The 24,148-nt window shown below is 40.3% G+C and overlaps 1 protein-coding gene across 1 annotated transcript; it reads right to left on the reverse strand.

Annotated features, from left to right (window-relative positions):
- Window positions 1-146: 146 nt before the first annotated feature.
- LOC129717868 (homeotic protein empty spiracles-like) lies at window positions 147-23,050 on the reverse strand. Its single transcript, XM_055668102.1, has 3 exons — window positions 21,941-23,050; window positions 3,948-4,102; window positions 147-1,010 (listed from the first exon to the last, which is right to left on the reverse strand). Exons 1-3 carry the CDS (start codon window positions 22,641-22,643, stop codon window positions 810-812), a joined length of 1,059 nt encoding a protein of 352 aa, XP_055524077.1. The 5' UTR covers window positions 22,644-23,050; the 3' UTR covers window positions 147-809.
- Between the last annotated feature and the right edge of the window lie 1,098 nt (window positions 23,051-24,148).

Genomic DNA, 24,148 nt, shown 5'->3' on the forward strand with positions numbered 1-24,148 from the left:
AAGCCTATTGCATCCTCACTAATTTGTAACCCGAATTACCTACCAATTTTTTTAGTCGGTTTGTTGTATGTGTCGGATATCATAAGAGTGTAAGACCTAGGGTACGAGGGACTGACAGCATCATCATTGCATAGTAAAACGTCCGGTTCTTATTTATGATATTGTATTTATTATTTTGCTATTAAAATGAATCTTTTCAATCGTGTGCGAACGCTACAGGTAATAATTGTTACTTTACAAACGGTTCCATTTATACATCATCTTAACGTGCCATTTGGACAGTAAACTAAAACCTACATCCATAATATGCCTGCTTGCCACGAAATAACTAAAATACTCCGACGAGAACTGGTCCCGTTCCTCGTTGTATGAAATGAGCACAAATAAAATTAAATTACAGTCAATTTAAGCCTCTGTTATTAAATAGCTATTAAGTACTCGTTATATACAGTTTTTAATGCAAATTCACTATCTACACGCATGTCATAATTTGTTTCTACGCCTTCAAGTAGGTTTATCTCGGTACATCTCAAAACGTCGGCCATTAGAAAAATATAGCAAAATAAAATCTCTCCTTACTAGTGTAATGCTGGAAAACAATATTTAGAAACGATCACTGGTATAATTGCAGCTCCTGAATGCAAACAAATGCTAATACTTTTTCTGCCATAACCGCCTGGAAGCAGGAGGGAAGGGAATGTGGCACTCCCGCTATCAATCATCATAGTTTTTTTTTCTCTCTCTTCTTCATTCTTCGTCTAGTCCTATTTGGCACATGTGCTTATGAACGGAAGCATCCTTCTGCGTTCTCAACCGTTGTGATGCATATTCTCCTCGTCGCTCGGGCAGTCGTCCATATCGATGAACTCATCCTCGTCGTCTTCCGGGCAGCTTCCGCCGGACGCCGGACTCGAGGTCGACCGGTTCTGATCGCTCGATTCGCCCGATTTGCCCTCCTCCTGCTGCATGCGTTTGTGCTTGGTGCGCCGATTCTGGAACCACACCTTAACCTGCGAGGGGGAGAGGAAAAAGCGGAAAACTGTCGTTAGAATATGATTTGCCAGTAGAAAGATTGCATAGAGCTGAGAGGGGTTGAAAGTCGTTTTTATGAGGGACGGGAGAAAACTCCGCCTCGTGCTGTGCAGGCTTCAAATTTGTATAACAAAGTGGTGACAATTTTACGAAGATTTTTTTTTCTCATTCGGGAGTGATTTATTTGATTGTGTGTATTTGAAAGGGTTTGATAGGAATAACTTCGAAGCTGTGATTTTTCCGGTTTAATAAATTAGAGAGGAAATTACACGTGGAAAGAGTCCCATTAGAATCCGGCCATCTTGATTTTGAGCGATGCGGTAACGCTATCATGCCATAACTGTCAGTGCGCTTGTCAAGCATCCCTACCTACGAAGGGGCGCCGGGAAAAAAGATGGTGATGTTGCAATTTTACGCCGAAAGCGGAAAACAATATAATTATGGAGCTTCGAAATTGGGATCAATTTTGCACGTTCCCTGTTATTGCCGTGGGGAATTTTCGTTGACTCTTACAATTGAAGGTTTTTTTGTGTTTCTTGTTAATAGAGAGATACTATAATTACTGATATTTTGAATTATGTTGTCTTTGTTGCTGTGAGCAGCTAACATAATTATTGTTTGGAAGGAATTGATGAGGCCTTCAAGGTTTTAATTCAACGATGATGTTCGAATGAATTACGTCGAATTACGAAATAACAACTATGGCGGTCTTCAATGAGTTAAAGAAGTAGTGGGCCATAATTAGTAGCAATATCTTTAATTAACGAATTAGCGTTTAGCTGTCTAACTTTTTAGGAATAGCTAAAAGTTTAGTGTATATGATCTTGTTTTCAAAATTCTCAGTCTCTTTCAGATGTTTACATTGCTTTTGATGTCTGCCTCATTTATTCCAGCTGTTACCGGTTAACAATTAGCGACGTTGGATTATTCAGCTAGCAAGTTAGCAATTAGTAGCACCACAGATAACAGACATCCAAGCTATTTTTGCTTCATGTGTAAAAAGACGCAACGGTTTTTTAGCATGTCGCAATACACAGTAAGGTGGCACTAAGAACACTTAGTGGTCAATGATTCGATAAAATCGATTTTTTTCCAGCTCTTATCGATACTATTGGAATAAGCAGAGTTGCCGTTTTTTTTTTTGAACAGTCGTTATTTGTACATAATCGACAATTTCAACCAATCCCAGTTTATATTTGCGATAAATTTGTATGTTTAAGTGTTGATATGAAAAAAAAAATACACAAACCTCACAAAAACAGTGTTATATCGTTGCAAAAACAGCGACTCTATAATCTGTGAAAATTTTCATTCGTCTGGCAGCTTTGACTATAATCCAGCGCTGCCATCACTAAAATGGTTAAAGTCGCAAGTTGCAGAAAGATGTCGGTAGCATTCCAAACGAGTAAAAATTTGAAATCTTACACACGATTTCTGGAGTTTTTTGTTCTAGCTTGGATATCTGTTATCTGTGGTAGTGCTAAGTGCGTAATTTGTATTCTGTAATTGTTGGATCGACCTTCTAGGTATTATCAATGAACAGAATTATGAAAGGTTCATAAAAATAATAAACTGTTATTACAGAATGAAGCATGAGAAGAGTGGACAAATGAGTTTTTTATTCTTTTCTTTGCTATGAAATTCTCTGGTGGAACATTATTTTCGTGTACCTCAACATTTAACTAAAGGTACTTCAAATTACAAATTTTGAAGTAAAGATAGAATTTCTACAATGCTACCATATGCTATTTAGTAAAAACCCTTTCAATCGTTTCTACACAATAGTGCTGTCATATCTAACCATTTATGACTAGAGCTAACTAGAATTACAAGATGGCCACTAATCTCTTGGCTTTCAGCTAGTTAATGTTTTTTTGTGATCATTGCAATTAAGCTCTCGCCACGATATCAAGAGCACGTCCCTCATTCATGAACTTAGCACAACTAGTGTATCAGTTCGCATATTTCCTACTTAACTGCATTTGCGAGAAAACGCAAAAGTTTGCGTCAAGTTTAGTCCTGGTTGCCAATCTCGAAGTCTAATACAGTCACCATTGAATCAATTCTACGCAGATGGTTAGATTGCATCTCCATTTTAATTGATTTTAATTTGAAAAACTACTACGCTATCTATATTCCCTGCAAATCTCACTAAGACAATCTTGATTGTATAGCCGTGTAAAAGCGATTTGTTTTCATGATTCATGAAATCAGCTGAGACTTATAGTGCGAAAAAACGGTTCGTTCGTGAGTTCTAATGAATGTGTGTTACCTGCGTTGTCGTAATCTGTCTAAGAAAACAAATTTTAACGGAAACATTTTCCATTCTCCATTATCGGTTCGTAAATTGTCAACCAGTACAGTAAGGTCGCTTTTTACGCGGTTTTTTTTACGCGGGTTGCTTTCCTCTATAATTCAAAAACGGTACAAGATATCGACCTCATTTCAATCACGTTTTCCGTTTTAGGCCACGAGTGATCATATATCAGTTTTCAAAAGAAATCACAATTTTTGGTGTAAATACTCAAAATTTAAAATATTGCATTTTGGTCTCTAGATTGGCCACTATCATATTCAAACGAGATTTGAACGTTTTCGGACGGTTTTCTTTGTTATATTTGCAACTCAAAAAAGTCGTTTTTTACGCGGGCCCATACAAATTTGGAATGCATCCCCCGCGTAAAAAGCGACATCTGTAAATCAATTCGCCTACTAATCGCATGACATAAACATTATTTGGCGTGCAGTAACAAAAAGGCGCAAGTGAACAGCAAAATATAACGTTCACTCGCACTGTTTACCCTTTTAGTTGGTTCACGCAACAAATAACTATTAAATCAAGCCATCACAATTTCAGGGGGGAAGTCTAATTGCAGCAAATCACGGCTTGCAGAAATATGTGTAATAATAATTACCTGAGTTTCCGAGAGGTTGAGATTCTGGGCAAGCTGCTTGCGCTCCGCTCCAACCACGTAGTGGTTACTTTCAAAGGCGTGTTCCAGTTTCAGCAGCTGCGAGGGCGAAAACGCGGTCCGGACCCGTTTCGACTTTCGGAACGGAATGAGGTAGTCTGCGGAAACAAAAGACACAAAATCGGTTAGTTTTGGTGTGCGCGTTACATGATCGAAAATGTCACTGTTTCGGCTAGGATGATAAGATAGGCTAAAAAGCGTTACTGTCAATGGGCCCAAAGGCTTTTGATGAAAGGCCGAAGGCCAATGTGAAAACATGGCGGAACGTTGTAATTATAGTTAAAAATGATATTCGAAATCGTCACCCTTCTCGTCGCTTCCACTCGTGACAAGGACGAGAAGGTGCCGTAATTAAATAATTACAGACCATTTACGACAAATATATTGTACGGCTGGAACTGCTGCCGCTGTGTTGCTTCTGTTTTAGTAGAGTGTTGAATAAGTGTACAGGCTTCCATGCACGCAACCAGACAAGTAACAAAAGTGGTGTGTACATGTAGGTACGTGGTCTCGAGCCCGGTATGACAGAAAGAGGTATACAAAGGTGAGGAAGAAGAAGACATTTGTCTGTATTAGTAACGAAAAAGAGGTAAACAGAAGCACGTGTTGGGGTTGTGACGTAGATCTCTAAAAACACGAAAATGCCATTTAGAATTGTGTTCTGCATTGTTTAACGACACAGGTAGGCGTTTTCAGCCGTAAACTGTCATAACTTGTGAAAATTTCTTGAAAAAAATGTACCGAACATTGATTTTTGGGCATTGTTTTTCGACTTCTACGTCATCACTGTTAACAAAAAAGAAGCCCTTTAAACCCGAGACTCAAACCATCTCCGTACCTTTCTATATTCCATTGGGTATGACCCGCTAAAACCGAGCGAAAGCGGCTAATTAATGATATATGGCATCGGTGAAGCTTCACTACCGTGGATGACGCGAACAGACACACGAATGCCTATACTCATGTTTCTCATACACGGCCGATCACCTGCCGATCACAGTTGCAAACCCGCCCGAGTAAATGATTCTTAATGGGAGTTCATTTTCATAATAGCTTACAGCCTTCGTTGATTTGTTCAAACAACAGCGGCGCTTCGATGTGTGAATTGATATCTTGACACGTGTTAAGTAGCTACTAACATCGAATGATTCATTCCTATAGATATTAATATGAAACAATACTTTTTAGCAAATTTAAAAACATTAATACAACAGCAGAAGCAGAGTTGTAAGTTGCTTTAGTTGAAAGGCTAGTGAACTGGCCATTCGAGTGGCCCTGTGCTTATTTTCGCAATCATCAGTTTACACGCTCATTACAATTACATTCATTACAATTAAGTCCCCTCGCGTTGAAGCGCCGTCGCTGTGCGGGATCGCAAACTAGCGCTTTCAGGACACGGCTCAAACGTTAATTCAATTAAAATAATCATTTCGGTTTTCCGTCGGTTTCCCTCTGGTCTGGTCTGGTCTGGTCGCGGTTCGTGCCGGCTGGAAGGCAAAGGCAACACGCGGCGGGGTAAGTCCGGGCTGATTTTTTTCTCGCCATTTTCCAATCACGCAGCGCGAAGAAAGGAGCACTAACCGTGGGCTTCGAAGGTGCGGGTAGGCGAACAAAGTTTACTTCATTTAGATAATTCAATTCAATTAAGTGCCGCAGGCTTGACTTGACTTGCTGGGCTGTACAGGTTAGGTATAGACGAAAGAGGAAGGGGGGCTCATGAAAGCGCATCGAATAGAAGAATTAAAAACTTTGAAAGTTACTACCCGACGAATGCGGCGGAGTGATGTGGAGGCTCTGCTTTTTTCCACCATGGAGCAATTAAAATTCCACTCCAGCATGGTATGTGGAGTGGCGAAGATCGACTGCTCTAGCGGGTGCGTAAGATTACACTAGTGACTAAGGCTACCGGTTGTGGATAACAGGGTTCTGGAGAAAAGTTAGAAATTTTATGGACCTGGAAAAAATGTCTTTTGTGTGAAGGGGGCGGCTTTATCGGCCCTGGAACAGCGTCTGATCCCGAATCAAAAAACTGTTACATTTCCGGGACACTCTTTGCTCCGCTAAGCCATCTGCACGTATCTGTGTGCGTACTAGACGAAAATCAGCGCAGAATACTAATTTCTTGGCATGAGAGACAGAGAGAGTTAATGGACGCTAATAAGCAGAAATTACTATTCCAGAATGTGAACAGAAAATAAGCAGTGTTCCGAAGTTACTCAATAGTAGCTCCGAATAAAAACGGTGCTAAAAATACAAACAAAAAACATCAAATGAACTGTCAAATTGGGCTCCAATTGAACAAAGTAAATAAAGTAATGCTTAGATACTGTTCGTACAGAATAAATGTTGCAATCAATTGATTGCACTTTGCAGTACGAACGAAAAATCATGCGTTACTACAGCTATTCGTTTTAGTTGCTAGAATGTTAAGGATGAAATATTAGCTAAAAATTTGCCTCAATAATTGCCGTTTTCTGTACACCGTTTAAAGTTTCAACCTTACTCAGATCACCTCCTAGCAATGGTTCATGTCGTGCCCCTCGTGGTTATCCACTTCATTGTACTCTAAGGTCTTTTTTACACGGGAAATGCGTTCCAAATTTGTATGGGACCGCGTGAAAAAAATATTTTTTTTTTCAGTTGAAAATATAACGAAAAATAAAACGTCCTAAAATGTTTGAACCTCGTTTGAATATGATAGGGAACAATCTAGAGTCACATACAAATCCGGGTCAAAAGTGTGTGTTGTTTTTTTCATAGTAAGGAGGTGAAGCTTCAAAAGCCTGGCCTGTAGTTTGTTGTTGTTTCGTGCAACATTTTTCGAGTGGGAACGAAACAAATGTAGGGCTGCGCAGGTACACTGCCTTCATAAACTATTGAAACAGTGATTTTATTCAGAGGGTGGAACCTGGGAGGGAGAAACGAATACTACACTCAAAACAGAGAACACGCACATGCATCATTTTTTGATAGCGTGTAACTATCTTCTTGCTGCAACGCATGCATGACTCAAACGAAGTTTTTAGTAACATCAGGAATTCGCGTTGACGGTGTTGCTGATATTTGTTTGGTTTTTGCGTGCGAAAAATATGGAAGGAAATATGTTTGCTTTTGTCATCACGCACATTTTGACAATTACATATGAGAGCCCACATAAGTGCGAACAGCCTTCAAAATCTTTTTCAACGCGAATAATGTGCAAATTTTTATAGACTAATTTTTCGAGTCTGTGTTTTTTTCAATTAGCCGTTGTATAAAAGTTTTTTCAGAGTTTTTGAGTTCGACCGTAGTGAAGTATAGAGCTTTCTACGCCAGATCTCACCAATACAGGCTTAGTCGTGTATCCTTATAAAATCGATTTGTTTTCAACCAAAAAATCAGCTGATATTCAATTTCGAAAAATATTTCACTTCTTAATTCTAGTTCATTAGTGTTACCTGTTTTAACAAACTTTGTTTTAGTGGAAAACAACATGAAATAACATTAAAAATCGGCTTACAACTTGAATAAAAGTTCGGTGCAGGAGGAAATTTTTTGTTACCATCAGCGTGTTGATTATTTGCAACCAAAAATAAAACTTGTATCAGTGAAATCGACCACTAATACTAGCGTAGATAGGAAGGTCTATATTCGAAATTGTAACCAAAGCCTTAAATCCAGAGAAGCGCAAGTTTAATAATCGAAGTACGCTAGCATGATTATTACTGAAAGCTTATGAAATTTATTATTTTACTTAAAAATAAATCAAAATATTTTTTGAAACGACAATGAATGCAAAAACTGTTTGCGATGAATATTTTTTCGAGCAACTGAAAGGTATCAGTTATAACAATACTCATCGCAAAAAAATGCTTTTTTTTCCTTGGTTCAAATTCACAGTCGATGACAGCTCATTCTTCGTATCCGTTTCTCCCTCCCAGGGTGGAACTAATTGGGTTGTTTAGCTATATCAGTTTTTTGTGTCATCTGAAAGAGCTTCATTTTCTAAGCCAAACGTGATTATTACAAATTTTCTATCGCTGTCTTTCAATTTTTAAATCACGAACTAAAACTGCTCGATATCTGCTCGAAATCGCTACAATGACAGTTCGCCCATTATCCAAATGTCATTGTAGCGAATTTGGAGTGATATTCAATTTTTAAAAATCACGTTTTGTTCATAAAATTACACTCTTTTAGCTGATATATAAAAATCCGGAATCCGTGGAAAGCTAAACAACCCAATTCGAGTAGTTCATTTCGTACCAACTTTTTGGGAGATTTCTTTCTGAGTGTTACGTATGTCCGATGTATGTGTCCTTACTCTTAGTTTGCCTCGATTCCCCCGGGACCACTATTAAGCGACTACTTCAGGAGGAGGCTTTACCCTTGTACTTCTCTTTCGCGTGCATCTCTAGCTTACACCTCTAGCTTGATTTGTGATACTGCACTGTTGATGGCATTCCAAGTATTCCGGTCTTTACACATTTGTGCTACTATATTCTCAACATTAAGCGTTGAGATTTCCGCTCTTACCGCTTGGAATCATGGGCATTGAAAAATCACATGCTTCGGAGTTTCTTCAACATCCCCACATACCGCGCAAAAAGGAGTCGTTGCATGCCAGAATTGATGCAGGTAGTGCCGTAAGCAACCGTGACCGGACAGAAACTGTGTCAGGTAAAAGTTCACCTCGCCATGTTTTCTGTTCATCCATGTCGAAAGTGCGTCCAACGGCAACGGTCTTTCGAACTCCTTTGGTGTTTCTTCGGTGGCAATACTTGCTGTCTTCCGTCAGGGTGATATCGATTGGCATCATCCCAGCTATGACACATACTGCCTCCGACAAAATATTTCGATACGCACACTGCACCACACTGATCACACTGCAGAGTTTCGTCTGATTCCTATTAGTTTTTAATGCCCCAAGCCTGGCTGGACCTCAATATCGCAGTATTGAAGATGATACACTAGCCAGTAGAAGCCACTTACTACTGCTAGGACCGTAGCTATTTGACATGATCATGGCTACCGCGTTGACGGTCTTTGCTGCCTTCTCTCAGGTATAGTCGACGTGACTATTAAAGTTTAGTCGGTCGTCGATCACTACTCTTATATACTTGGGCGCGCGCTTCGGAAGTATGACTTTGTCGCCGTTCATCGTACACCAGGACCCGGTTATGGAAGTAACTACTTAAGATCTTACACATATAGTCTGGCATTCTGTATAGCGACTCGACGATGGCTCCCAGCTGGTACTGTTAAAGGCGTTCTTGACGTCGATTGTAACTACAGTACAATAACGATTACCTCTCTGCTTCTGTTTGGACACCTTTTCGGTTATCTCAAGCACCGTACGGACAGCGTCAACTGCAGATTTGCCTTTCTGGAATCCAAATTGCCTTTCCGACAGGCCTCGTTCTCCGTCCGTATACTGCGTTAGCCTGTTGAGGATAATCCTCTCCAAGAGCTTACCAGCTGTATCCAGCGGACAAATTGACTTGTACTATACTGGATCCTCTAGTGGCTAACCCGGTTTCGGCAACAGCACTAACTTCTGCTTTTTCCATCTGGCCAGAAAGTGACCTTCCGCCAGAAATTTCTGCATCACCTTTCTGAACATGTCCGGAAGTGCTTGGATCGCAGTTTTCAAAGCTGCATCGGAAATTTCATCTGGAATTCGTCTTCAGTTTGTTCGCCACACTCAGGAGCTCTTCAAGTCTTCAATTTTGCGGCCCATCGGCGTCACTTCCATCTTCTTCGCCGTAAGGTGTAGTCGTTCAAGTCACTGGGTTATGTGTCGGAAAAAGTCCCTCAACAACCGTTGAAAAACTTTTCTGGGCTTTGGTCCATAGCTGTCATTGGCCCTTTGACCCTCGACATCACGATTCGGTACGCTTCACCCCAAGGGTTGGCATAAGCGTTCCGACTCAGTTTTTTGAAGCTGCTCATTTTGCTCAGCTTTATTTTTCTTTTAAATGCTGCCCTTGCCGCCCGGAATGCCCTTTGGCGCTCCGTTCATTCTGCTGCGATGAAAAAAAAAAACCTACCTGCATCTATTTCTAATTGAAGCTGATATATATTTTAATGTTATCATTTTTCACGTAATATATAGGCGTCGTACACAAATTACGTAACGCTAAAAATCTAGATCTCAGACCTCCTCATGACTCCCCCCTAAAATTATGTAACGCTGATCAGCCTGACCCCCCTCCGGAATTTTCAATTTCGAGCAAACATCACAGTTACGTAACTGTCTCTACTACCCCCTCCCCCCAGTAACAATTAGTAACGCTGACTCAACCCCCCTCCCCCCTTCATGCGTTATATAATTTGTGTACGACGCCCGCCATATATGCAAATATTTTTAGCCCTGGAGATGGAAGGTGACAGCTCTGGTGTTCATTCAACGACCTATTTCAAAAATGCCTGGAAATACACGTACATTTCGAGATCACCTTCATAAACACTAAGCCCCGCAAGAATACGTTGTTATATCTATTGGACATAACATTGCATTCACACTTCCGGACTAATTTGCATTAGTGGTTCGTATTCAATATTACTCGATCATATGAGCTTTGATGTCTCTATTATAGTTTAGAACGATCTTACCAACTTCTCCTTCTTCCCTCTTTCCATATCTAACCAGCTCGTTGAGTATGAAATAAAGAAATTCCTCCCCATTAGTATACGGATTCGAATCTGCCCGACTTTTTCATGGCAGCTAATTCGTTTACCCGCCAGTGAACGCCGGTGGCGCTACGAGCGTATCTAATTTTCCTTATCGGTCGGTGAGTTTTGTGGCTGGTTCAAGTGACAAACAAAAATTTCTGATATATAACGATATTTATTCTGCCCAGAGCGGTCCGTAGGTTCTTCACTTTTCTAGCTATTTTGGGGAGCCTGAACTTTTCGGTTTCACTAATTACACCATTACTATTCCGCGGGAAACCGCCTTATTACTAAAATTTTACGTTGAACCAGAACATTCACAACACTTAGTTGGCCTTGTTGCCAGCTCTTCGACTCGAACGTGTATTGTTTATTTGCATTTTTTAATTTTGTGCTATTTATTGAGTCAGTAAATATTCGCAGGATTCCAGTCTCTACATATTATATTTTTGCTAAGACTGTATGCGTGAATGTGTAGCAAAAAGCCGATGAAACCCCTCGGAATTTGATGCGTAAACTAAATCATGGCGGCGCTACACATCAGCAAACTATCCCTCGTTGTTCTATATAATATGGTGTTTCTTACATTCTTCGCTAATGACGGAATGTACGCAAGATTCGAGATAATTAGGCTTGCTTATTACGGAAGCGAAGCGTTTGAAGTAGTTACTAACATCAGAAACACAATTGAATTTACTTAATTTCACCACCCAGTCACTAGTCAGAGCGCGTAATGACCAACCAATACTGTCAGTGTCAATCGGTGAGGCGGGACTGGTAGTAGTGGTGGTGGATCTGCGACGATCGGACTGAGTGGGTGGGATCGAGCTGTCATTCGACTCCGGCTGACAAGTCCGTAGCCACGCGCTCGAATAGGGAGCTAATTCTGACTTATTCAAGCAAATCTACACTCTAAACCTGTTCAGCTGAATGGTTTTACCCACCACAATTCAGCACTTTCACAGCAAATGCTGAAAATTAGTTTCTTCTATATTATTCTTCTACTGCTGTAACATGTTGAGTTGATAACCGAAAAGTCAGTGGCTCAAAACTTTCAACTAAGTGTGTAAGCCCCCGGTGGCAGCGGCACCGTTGATCGCATGTTGCTCGTGCATACAAAACATGTCAGGTTAATTACGAGAAAATAAACACTCAGCAGCGCCACAGTGGAAAATGATTGATTTCGCTATGGTCTGCTCGCTTCGCCATGGCTTTACCCATGGCATCGGGTTGGGAGATACGATTAAAAGCGCGTGTAATAACCTATGACGGATCGTCGTCGGGGGCACCAGGCTTTTCCGCCGTCACTATGCTAAATATGCTTCGATTGTATTGCATCGTGTGCAAAGGCATCAAAAGCGTGCACGAGTAACAAAAAAAAAAAAAATAGCGTCGACTTCGACTGCTATATCGGTTTCGGTGCAACGAGTGCCTGATTAATGAGTAATTAGTTGCTAAATTGGAAAGCCCTGTGCTAAGAAATTAATCTGGTAGATTCCATCGCTCGTCTGGGACGGCAGAACGAAGATTAACTCGTTCAACGCGAGCTGCATTTGTTCTCTGCTGCTGCTGCTTCAGCAGCATATATTAAGCATTAAGAACATTTTCACCCTTCACTCTGGGGCCCGGGTGATGTGTGTTTGTAATTTTTATATGTATATCAACAAACATTTCCTCGCTCCGACCTGTCCTCCGGTCCATGTTTTATCAGAAGCGTCGAATCACTCGTGTAGAACATGCGGAGCAACGAGACGTTGCGGGGTCTCCCCAATCCGGACGGACAGCACGCGAAAGAGGAAGCAGAAACCTTATATAAAAACTTATTAATTTATATCATCGCCACGAGGTGATTTTGTTTTAAGTATTTTCCTTTTCTCCTGCAACCGTCGGGGCCATTCATTTTCGAAGACTTGCGCGAGGCTCGCCCATTTGTTTTCGCAACAGTCTGCCCATTTCTCGTGGGCTTTTCATCGACTTATTCGCGCTTGTTGGGCTCGTCATTTCTTGTAAAATCTGCCCAAATTAAAATACTAAATCATATAATTTATGCTGCAGTCAAATATGTTATGAATTGTTAAATCTGCCGAGCCCTGTGGAGTTTTGCTCTTCCATCCAGCTCAAGGAGGTGATAAACCCACCGGACCCTGAGCAGCTCTCGGCCGACGGTGAATGGGCCGAAGGAATGTGAGAACAGGCCGATTTCATGCGCTGCGCTGAGTAATAACTACCGAGCGGCGGAAGGTTGCGAAAATGTGAGACGCAGAGCACAAGGTAATTTGCACACCCCTCGGCCACAATTCAAATTTCAACCGCATTCTTTTCGTCCGGGTCCTGTCTGGGTCGGAAAGGATTCGCGCCCCGGCAGGCTGTGGATGCTGCGAACGGCGACCGAAGAACGGTGGAGGATATAATCACATCTTCACGATTTGCTACGCTCACCTCCATTATGTCCTAATGTTTATGAGTTTACTTTTTGCGCGATGTGATAATTTACTAACAAGCTTATGATGGACGGGCCTTACTGGGCGAAGTATTGCCCATCACGCGATCATAACATTGCTGATGGTTGCCCGAGGAAGCTGCACGGCCCACTAACGGAGCCTGACTTCGAGGAAAATTTGGTTTTGGATGCCACCCTGTTCCCGAATAATCTCCGAGGAGTCGGTCGGCCGGGTTCGTTCAATGGCGTCGACGTGACGCAATTACGTTGTTTCGTACGTAATTGCGTACTTAAAATTCTTGCGCATTAGCATCTTTACGGCAAAACCGAACAAGAGAAACTCTCGGAGGATTTCATGATGTGCCTGACAAAAACACAAAAAATTAACGGAAGTCGCACTTCATCCAGCATACAATGGCTTCTTTCTACGCACTACACTAATCGGTCGGGGTAATGGCAGAAGGAGCATAAATTATCGCCAGACCAGAGTCGTTAAAAATGCGCGCTGCGGATACGTGTTCTTCGTCCTGAACGTCCCGCGGGCAGTTTTGATGGAGAGAGAGTGAGCGCGAGAAGGCGCAGACACATGCTGCTTACTACTGGAGGCTAGTGGTCCTACTGGCCGCTTCTGCTAGAGACCTTCCACGCGGGGCGTTAATCATCGTTGGTCGATCGTTTCGATCGATTGCAGCGCAAGTGATAAATTAGCGATAAATGGGCTTTTTATGGCTGCATAGTGACTGCTGCTGCTGCGGAGGAAAAGCGCTTCGGCTCACACTGGCACTTTTAATTAGGATTCTTCGCGATGAAGGGTGCTACCGTGATCGAAATGGCCGTTTATTTATTTATTTCTCCTGCAGACCTCTGCAGCAAAACTAACTTTTTTTGCCAGATGGAAAGGTTTATCAGTGTTACTTAATTTTATTCGTTTTTTTGTCGTAATTTTAAGAAATTAATGAAAACATTAGTAGTTGTGTTAAATTAATTTAGTCGAGATTATTTCGGTTATGTAATGGTCGAGGTCACACTGACATGAAAACTTTCCATTGAAACCTCTTGTTTTTCATTGAATCAATGATTAAATGTAAAAGATTTCATAATATCACTCAAATGAATGCGGCTTTTGGCGGTTTAACGCAAAACTAATCAGGACTATGCGACTCTGCATTTGAATTTTGGAACTACCATACTGAAAATAATTCGCACGTGAATCCCTAACACACTATACATAAAAATGCCAATAAACGAGCCCAATCATTATTTCGATCCTTATCGAATGTCACTGGAATCCACGGTATTTAACGTGTTTTGGCATTTGACGTAAAAAAGAATTGAAATCTGAGTGTAAGAAGATTGATTTCGGTTTGCATGACATAGCAAACTGAAGTGCAAAGCACTTGGTTTTGTGCTGTGAACTGGAACGCAAATGTATTCCACGTAGCTATGATATAATTCACCTATTAGCACAGATGTAAAGATGTAAATATTAGATTAAATTTTTAACCAACTCTGTGATATATAGAAAACGGTTTTTTTTGGCGAGACTTGCATCAAATGGAAGTTCTCAAAGTCAATAACAATGCAGCAGTACAATGATTACTGTCAAGATCCCGTTTTTGTTTATTATTTGAGGTTATGTTCGTACAGGAGCTGGGTGGTTTATGGCGTGTTTGGGTTGATTTTTTTTTTAAGTTTGAACCGATGATAACTCATTGCAAATCCTGATTAGTAAAATGATGCTCGCAAATCATCATCACCAGCATTTTAACTGCAGCGCCAGCTGTCAACAGTGATTTTATTTGCCCATGGCAAAGAGAGGCTGTAGAAATTGTTGTGAAATTATGTCATCTCACTGGGTGATAATCTAATTTCCAAAGGTCATTCTAATAGAAAAGCAATTATTCTATCACTAAGTTAGTAGATAGGAGATAAGCTAACGACAGGTCATGTCAAGCAGCTCTTGTTGTGCCATTTCACCACTTTGTATAATGCCATTTCACCACTTTGTATAGTAGTGTTGCCAGACAGTCATAGTATTGAACAACTTCTTAGCTGACTAAGGGCGTTTTTATGTGGGTAAAGAAATATTGTACAGTAGTTCTTCATGATGTTTGCTACACAGTTTCAGAAAAGACTGAAGAGCAGGGTGAATTCACTGTTATCTCAGTTGAAAAGAAAAATATCTGCCATTTGCGAATCAGCACACTCGTGAAAATTAACTTTGAAATGAGTAACATTTGACGCAGTTTCGTGAAAAGTTGAACAACTCTAGAACTGAATAACTCCACAAATACTCAAAATTGCGTGACACTAGACGTCTTCAAAAATAAGTGATTATAACTCAAAACTTGCGTACGATATTACTCATTTTCTGGGTACAGCTCAGTTTCAGTACTGAATAGAATCCGCCATGAGCAATGAACGATACTAAGTAATCATCAATAATTATATACCTGGTGATAAAAACTAACAATTATGATGCCTTCTGTGGCGTACACAATTAAAAAAAGCACATCAATATCACATTCAAATTGGGCGTCGTTATATGCGACGTTACTCAGAAAAAAGTTACATGAAGGGAACCCGGACGGGGAACGGACTTCTACTCATTTTTTGACGTCTACGAACACCGTTCTTAACTGATTCAGAGTTGCTAAGTGAAGCTTAAAACCAGTCAATATTTTTCAACTCGAGTAGAGTAATTTGGAAGTTTATTCTATACTCTAAACTCTAAATAGATAGAAAACTGTTGGAGCTAACTCAACCTGATGTTTGAAAATAGTTGGAAAGAGAAATTTATGCAAGCACTAATTCTAATCTAATCTAATGCAAAATCATAACAGCAATTATGATGGTGTCTACTAAGCTTTTACTAGAAGAGAGAGAACTGATGTACAGTATATAAATTATGGATTTTTACACTTATTAAAGGATAGGACGTGTAAACTGGGTTCTGATCCGTTCTTGGTTCGATCTAACTGCGGAGGAACAAGAAATGCCAGTTATTTCAAGCAATTATTGCGTTCTTCGCACAAGTTTTAATTAGGTTTTGTACAAAAATGGTGCGTCAAGCGAAATCTAGCGAAATAATTAGACTAGTTTGGAGCAGATTTGTAAGTTTTCGAAATTATTCACCACTAAGAGCAATATGTTTGAAAATAATTTTGACATGGTTAAGGAGAAACTGAACGGTGGATTTTTTTTCCATACAATTTTGAGGTTAGGTTTCTCTTCACTTGACGTTTTTGAGTGTAAAAATCTTAGCTTTCACCTAATAAATAGTGCTCGAATTGCTACTATATACATGCGACAGCTATGCAAATAATCGATAAATGCTTACTACACGTAATTTTATTGATTTTGGAAAAAAAAAAATATCTTGCAAAATTTGAGAAAACTTCGAACACGGAATTTCACTTTAAGTTACTTTCACTATTCAGGATTGAAATTTAATCAAGACTGTTATAATTTTGTAACATCGCTATTATGGCAAATTGAGCAATGACAAAGTATTAAACTGGTATAAGAAAATGTCAGAAGATATTAGAACAATGCAAAACATATTCGCAAGAAACTAAAGGTAGTGACAAGCTGATTTGCCGTGAAGGTGATGAATCTGCAGCAATTTGAAATCAATATAAACTACAAGAAAAGGCTTCACGAAAATTTTTCACAGCGTCTGAAAAGTTGAAAAAAAACCTGACAAGTTTTTTTTTTACAATCTTGCAATGTTAGTATTTCAAGTATAACTATAATCTACTTCTAGAATTAATTACAAAATTATAAGTACAAAACTTATAAGAAAATTTATGGCAAAATAGGCGACCAAGCATTTCTCATGAAGAAGTTATTATGCATAGGGCTTTGTTTTTTTTGGATTTTCTTCTACGTAAAAAACTGTATAAATTTGTTTTCGCACCTAACAGGATTTTCCGGATTCTATCGGGCTCGATATCAGGGGGAATATATCTTTCAAATATCGTGTAACCGTGACCAACATATTTGGCAACAAGGCGTCCGATTGTTTTGGTGTTTGTCGTTTTGATCGAAGTTGAATTTAGTAGAATTAGAACATTCTTTTTTAACAAAACTCGAGAAATCGCGGAAAACTTTAATTCATAATACGTTGCGTAGTGAAATTTTGAGGCAGCAACTTGTATTTGGCTAAAAGTGATTATGTTTCATCGCCATCAAACGTCATGAACAAACAAACTTAATGGACCAGAGTTGATCTGCGATAACGCACACATAAATGAATTTTGACAGCAGTAAATCCCCCCTGCTCGATATCAATTACTACACTTCCGATAATTGGGTTCTCAAATCTTGTACAAAGTACTAAACCTGGAACGAGTGTGGCAACGTCATGTTTCAATATACTTAACTGCAAAAACATCATAACAAGAAAACTGGGAACTCTGCCTGAAATCGAGCGACAGTTTTGGCAGCATAATCTTTTGAGTGGAAGTGGAACAGACGCATGCTAGTGTGAGAGCAGGCGATGCAAATCCCATCCGAATGCACAGGCAGGATCATTCGATCACATACGCACAAAACGTTTCCGTAGCGATGTAATTACCACCACTTTCATAAAAAGCTTCCGCCTTTAATTGATGGAGTGCGCTGTTTGATTTGACGCTTATCATTTGTATGGGATCGATCCAGGGTTGCCAGTCTTCTTGATATAATGTTTTTGATAATTGTCAAAATGATTTCCAATAGATCATTGTACGATGCCGTCATTTGACAGTTCCGTAAGGTAAATTTGGCTTACTTAGGCTTATTTTCGATGGAGCCGACATGTTTTATTGCTTTTCGGGATAGACCAACTACACTGCAAATGGGTTCATTATTACTAGCTTCACGGTAGCGCTTTGTAATGGAAGAGGTCAGAATCTTAGTAAAAACAAAAAAAAACGATTCAATGCTTCAAATTCTAACACCATGTAAACAAACCTTCCGAAACTGTCAAATAAGTGAGATTAGGACGTTTCATGCAATGATTTATAGACCATAAGAAGAGCATGGTATTACAGTTTGATCAAAAAGTAGGCGCGGAGTAGCGTAGTGTTTTTTTTTGCTTCGGAGGATTGGAGACGAACTATCTCTATGCAACAGGCAGAATTTCTGTTTGTTTATTTCTGTTGTCTTGCTCATTAGAATAAGAAATATCTCAATTTTCGATGTTTTAACTTGTGAGGCGCTTTTAGGAAGCACAAATATTGATATATAGTCAGGTATGTAGCACTGTCATATTTACAATTTAAATGCAGCTAAATGATATTTTTACCGAATCAATCACCGAAATAAATTTTCTGCGGCTGTTCATAAACAAGTCTTTTAGCAATTAAATTTGTTTCCAATATGACCGATTCGGCTTTTTACATACCGTTACACCATGCTATAGACTTCCGAAATGAATCTTTAATCATTCTTCTCTAACAGATAGTGGTAACTTTGTTTACGCTTTGGACTTTGTACTTTTTTGTGGTGAAGCAATCGTGTGCGTAGTGAAAATGCTGCTCAATTCATAAATGTTCTTAGTGGCCCGACACCTCACAAACAACATTTAAAAGGCATTTTGGTCACAATTGAGATCAAAACTGCATCACCCGAAGGTGAACAAAGAAACCACTATCTGTCAAACTCAGATGCGTGACTTCACCGGGTGAAAATCTATCAAGCAAACTGGTTTCTCAAAAGTGTTGTTTTCGTGATTGCAGGGGAATGTTTTGTGATTCAAAAAGTATTTTAGAATACCACAATCTATCACTTTGGTTTGGTTTTCGAAAATATTTTTAAAACGCAAATTTTGTAGATTGATAAATTATTATGACAATTCTTAACAGCATTTTCAGTATTCTATCTTCTCGCACGAAACACGGTCAAATAAAAGACTGCATGACATAGTTAAGATTAAACCAAACAAAGAGATTTTACCAGACCATAAAAAAATCTTCTATTTATTTTCTGTTGCGTAGCAGTTGAAAAATTGTTAGAAGAATTAGATACCAAAAGATAGCGAAGTCAGAAATAATTGAAATTTAAACTTCACTGATGTAAGGGAATGTTGCGTTAATACTTTTGTTAAAGATAAAAGTAAATGGAAAAGCTCTATTTTCTAAATTTTGAGATAGATTGATTGCGAAATTTTAAATTTTGCTGTTAGAGGAAATTTTACAGTCCATAATTTTAACAAAATGTAAGCCCGAAACAAAACAGTTCTGATTAAAATGAGTTTTTTTTGTGAAGAGTTATTTCTTTAGTTGCTGTATTCAAAACTGTAACTGGATTTAATCCCCATAACAGAAAAGCGCTCTCGAAATCATTTTTTTGCTTTCTTTTAAATTTATTTGGGATCCAGTTTTTTTTCAGCCGTTTTCCAGTTACATCGAAAATTTTATTGGCAACTCTGCAGGAGACTGTTTTACATGCGATATTCACCTAAAATGGATGTTTTCGACGTTAATAACAATACAACTGGTAAGAAATTTTATACAGACTGATTACTGATAAGAAAATATATATGAAAAAGTATGATATCCGGTTTTTATTAATAATTGTAGGTTATATTTCATCAACATATTTAATTTTTCCAACTAACAAGTATGTGAAAACTCACTGCAAATAAAATCTTGATGGGCATTATACTATAACCTCAAATCCTGAACGAAATATTACACTGTCGTAAACCTGCAGAGTGTGGCATAATACCACATAAACGGGACGGAATCCAAGCATTATATTATCATTTTTAATAATACATGGTTACCAAATTTTTAATATTTTTGATGCTATAAAATTCAACAGAATCAAAACAATTTGAACATTTCTAAATGCTAGCGCAGCCTGCTGCTGACAGTGATGACAACACGGGCGCAAGATTTGACACACGCTTGAAACTAGAAAAAAGCAAAAACCGGTATTTTGCGAGGCGCTACAAGTTTTGGCCCATCTCGGCCAATTTTTCGCGGAAATTAGTTACGATCGCGTTGTTTATTAGTGTGAAGAGAAAAGTATACTTAGATTGAGTGGCTATGCGACTCTTACGTGCTGGTATTTGTGAAAAATCTTCTGGTCGCTACCGGCGCGAAAATATAAACAACACCGAGAGAGAAAAAATAGTGATGTGAAAAATTGAACGTTTTCAAGGTTTCACGGTAAAACCAAATGTGCAAACTGATTAAATTAGGTGCTCTATTGCTGGTTTAGCAGTTTCACAATTAATAATTGCAGGTTAGTTGAAAAATTAATGATATTCTATGAGGCATTCCCGAAATGCGGTAGTATGCAGGAGGAAGCCATCGGTTCTCCCATGCTTGGGTTCCGTTCCGTTTAACGTAATTGCATTCGCTGAATACTCAAACCCAGCGAATCTAAATCAAAACTTGTTCGAATTAAGCCTCAATAAATAACTCATTCACTGATTAAGGCTCGAGCTTTTGCGACCAACAAACGATTAGCACCGCAAGAGATTCATTAGTAAATAACGGCAGGTTTTGTAATGAATTCGTTTCGTTGCACCAAAACAGGCCAAAGTGAAAGTTATTAGGCTATGTGCAAAAAAAAAATCATTTTATGTCCTACAGTTGCTGACGATAGTTTAAGGTTGAACAACTTAAACACCACACCAGCGTTCTGTTCCCTGGCGTTCCGGCGGCCTTTTCGCTCTACAGCAGCAGCACCCGGCTTGCCGCTCCTAACGAGCGGGTCTAATGAAGTGATCATATAATGCTGCCAAGAATCAGCCACCTACCGGCCGAACACAACGGGCGGAACCGAACATTTGAGGTGCCCCGATCGTAACATTGTTAGGCCCGTATAATTAAACCGCACCACACATATCCATATCCAAAAGCGACAGACATAAATGTCAGGCGAAATTGGACCTAATTCAGGGGGCTGTGCCACGGTGCCGGCACCGGCAGGCGCGAAGAGGAGCCCTCTGGCAGCCTCCGGGCTGTCTGTCGGGGCTCGGAGCGCTCGAGCACCTATAAAAGTCTCTCCCAGCGAAATGTACAACGAAAGAATCCCATAAAAACAAACCATTTTCCCAGAAATCCACACAATCAAGCTGTTTTATGACATCTAAGATGAAGAACCGAGCAGCACGGAGAAATAAAAACGAAACCGTGCCCAGAAAAAAAGGTCCGTCGATCAGTTTCCAATTAAGCACCGATCATCATCATTTCTCATTCCTTCCGAGGTGGACGAGGAGTAGGTGCAAGGTGACTTATAAAAGCCAGCGCAAACAAAAAAGAAACTTTTCTATTCTAAAGAACCCAACAATAGGCTACTTAAACATAACTATACAGAGAGTCCTGTCGAGTTGGTTTATTTGCCTCTTCTGGAATTGTGTTCCGGGCCAGCTAACACCCGAACCGCGCAGCATGTGTGCGGCAAATCGACCCGACTGAATCGGAGAATTATGGCTCATGGCTGTGCGAGGAAGAAGCACCAGACGGTAAGGGGACGCGGTCGGGTGTGGGAATCTTTTGTCCCAGTGGCCGAAGAAGAAACTTGGGAGAATTTGGCGTGAAACGAGTTCGACAAACATACACCAGAATTAAGCAATTAATAATCAGCCCACGACAACCACCGCAAAGCCGACCGACGGGAAATAAGCTGCTCGAATTTCGAGAGCGATTAATTTGTTAAATAGGTCGTTAAAAACGGTTACACTGAGATGCTTCGGGGTGATAAAATTAGCTGCTTTTAGTGGGTCATCAATCCCCGGATAACTTGCAGTGGCAAACGGATCACACTCAATGCAAGAGAATTGGTCACGATAGATGAATGATGATAGCTAAATGGATTTGGAGTTTTAATGACTAGTACTTACTGCCAGGGAATCCGATGGGAAACACTCCGCGGCCGTGACGACTCAGTAGCCATGGATACAAGGGGTAGCTGTCCCGGGGTGGCAGATTGTGATTATGCAAATGGGCGGCTGCCGGATGCGGTGGAAAGGGTTGTCCGGCTTGCGCATGAGCCAGAGCTGCAGCTTGGAACTGAGCAGCCAGGAAGTGTTGATTGTGGGCCGCTTGAACCATTTCGGGTGTATGCATGAACGGTGGCAGAGTCTTGATGTCGGGATTTTGCGGTGGTTGCTGTTGCGGTGGACTCACTGGAAACGGCCGTATTAGCCCTGCAGGAAGTCCTGGCACGATGATGGGTCCTGGCGCGGAGGGTGGAAGAGCGTGCGTAGCGGATGGTGATGGCGGTGGGGAAGGACTGCGTGGTCTCTTGCCGGGTCGGGGATCATCTGGGGTAAGTCTCGCTTGCAGGGCAGGACTTGTGGCCGTGAGCGTCTCCAGACGGCTCTGCGATTCAATACTTTGCGGCGATTCCGGCAGTCTCGTAATGCTGTAGTTATGGGGTGGTGAAAGACTCTGCAACCGATTCAACCGGACCGAGTAGGACTGTGGACTTGGCGACCGCTGCGGGCCGTCCACCTTAGTAATCGCATGCGGCGGCGATTTGGGTGTGCTGTTCCCAACTATAGAGTCGATACTAAATCCTATTCGCGGTTGAAGCGTCGGCATTTTGTAGGTCGAAATTTTGCAACTTTTTCTTGCACCGAAAATCACATAAAATTCTTCTTGTCTTGCAGCTGAGCACACGCCTCTCAGCTTCGGAAAACTTTTCCCACCGATTGACTTATTTCCTCACTAAGGCTTCAGTTAGTCAAAAATATCAAAAACTAGCTATAACTATATTCGCACGGACACACGATTGCGTGATCATCAATCAATCACCGGGTTTGGCCAATTAGCGAGTATTTTGTTTTTTTTTTTGTTCCAGGTTTAATTCACAACCACTTTCTTCGACCACTTAAGCGAGTATCCGAATACAGATATACGGCACGAGCACGGAACGTAGAAGAAGACTTGGCGTTTAGACTAAGCAACGAACACGGAACTGAAACGCACACGAGAACTACTCTGAACGAACGCTGAACTCGGAATGAAAACTGGTAGGGCGACTTTCCGCAACCTATCCACGCAACCCAGGCTGTCGAACTTACCAATACCAGCCCGGATCATGTTTCGCTGTGGTAGTGGTAAGCCAATAACCGTGCAGCTCGGTAGGCGTGGCTTCCGTTCAAAGCTGCATATTTCACCCCGGCACATTCGAACATTGCGGAGAGCTTTGCATAAGTACCTACTCCTCGTGCCCGGGCCAGTGAGATTATGTTTTTTCGTCGCTTCCCTTTTCGTCGTCTCTCGTTTATTAGCACTGCTAAGTAGCTTACACTATATACGAGGGGGAAAAGCGAATTAAATGTTTATGAGGCTGGTGTTATCTTTTTCGTTCGTGCTCTGGTTTCCGTTCGTTCCGTCCCTGTCGCGCGCGTTTGGGCCGATATCCAGCGCAATGAATGGACGTCTCGTTTAGCTTTTGTTCGTGTTAATGTACTTTCCATTTGCAGCTTCTTGTGGAGCTCTTGTCTCACTCTGTTTTTTTTTTGTATTTCGTCTCGTTCGCGTCTCCTTACGGTAGTGGTGGATGTTTACTTTATTTATTATATATTATTAGGAGCTTGTTATAAGTCCATTCGATAATTGGTGTACCCTATTTGTGTTTATTTTCATTATTATTATCTGTGCTTTTTTTTCGTTCGCTCGCTTGTCACTGAGCAGGATTTTTCCCATGCCATCGCTCACGATTGTCTAACGCAGCAGCAACACCGAGTGGATTGACTGTGATTTTTATTAATTGAACATTTTTTTCGCATTGCTGATATTTGGGACGATCGGATTAGCAAGATGGTGTTTGAATGATGTGTTGTACATTCAATTTTTTGTGTGAGTTTATTGTCAGTCTACATTTTTTGCTATAATTTTAATGGTAATTATAAATGGACTGTTGTAGCTGTTCAAATAGTGAACTAATTTAGTGCAGATTTTTGAGATTGTTTATGTTAGTAAGTTATGAATTACTGAACTTTTGTTTTACTGATTTCACACCTGGTACGAACACAAATTTTCTCGATAGAATTGCAAAATGGCGAGTAAATGCCACGACAATAATCGCGTGTTTATTTGAT

This window comes from Wyeomyia smithii, chromosome 1 (genome assembly GCF_029784165.1).
Source record: "Wyeomyia smithii strain HCP4-BCI-WySm-NY-G18 chromosome 1, ASM2978416v1, whole genome shotgun sequence".
In the NCBI taxonomy this organism is placed as follows: Eukaryota; Metazoa; Arthropoda; class Insecta; order Diptera; family Culicidae; genus Wyeomyia; species Wyeomyia smithii.

What these genes read in the sequence shown, in the direction of transcription:
- LOC129717868 (XM_055668102.1), bottom strand. Translation starts at nt 22,643, where the DNA reads ATGCCGACGCTTCAACCGCGAATAGGATTTAGTATCGACTCTATAGTT. An exon ending in TCCCATCGGATTCCCTGGCA is followed by an intron (nt 4,103 to 21,940) that starts GTAAGTACTAGT and finishes TTGTTTCCGCAG; the next exon opens with ACTACCTCATTCCGTTCCGA. An exon ending in TCAACCTCTCGGAAACTCAG is followed by an intron (nt 1,011 to 3,947) that starts GTAATTATTATT and finishes TCCCCCTCGCAG; the next exon opens with GTTAAGGTGTGGTTCCAGAA.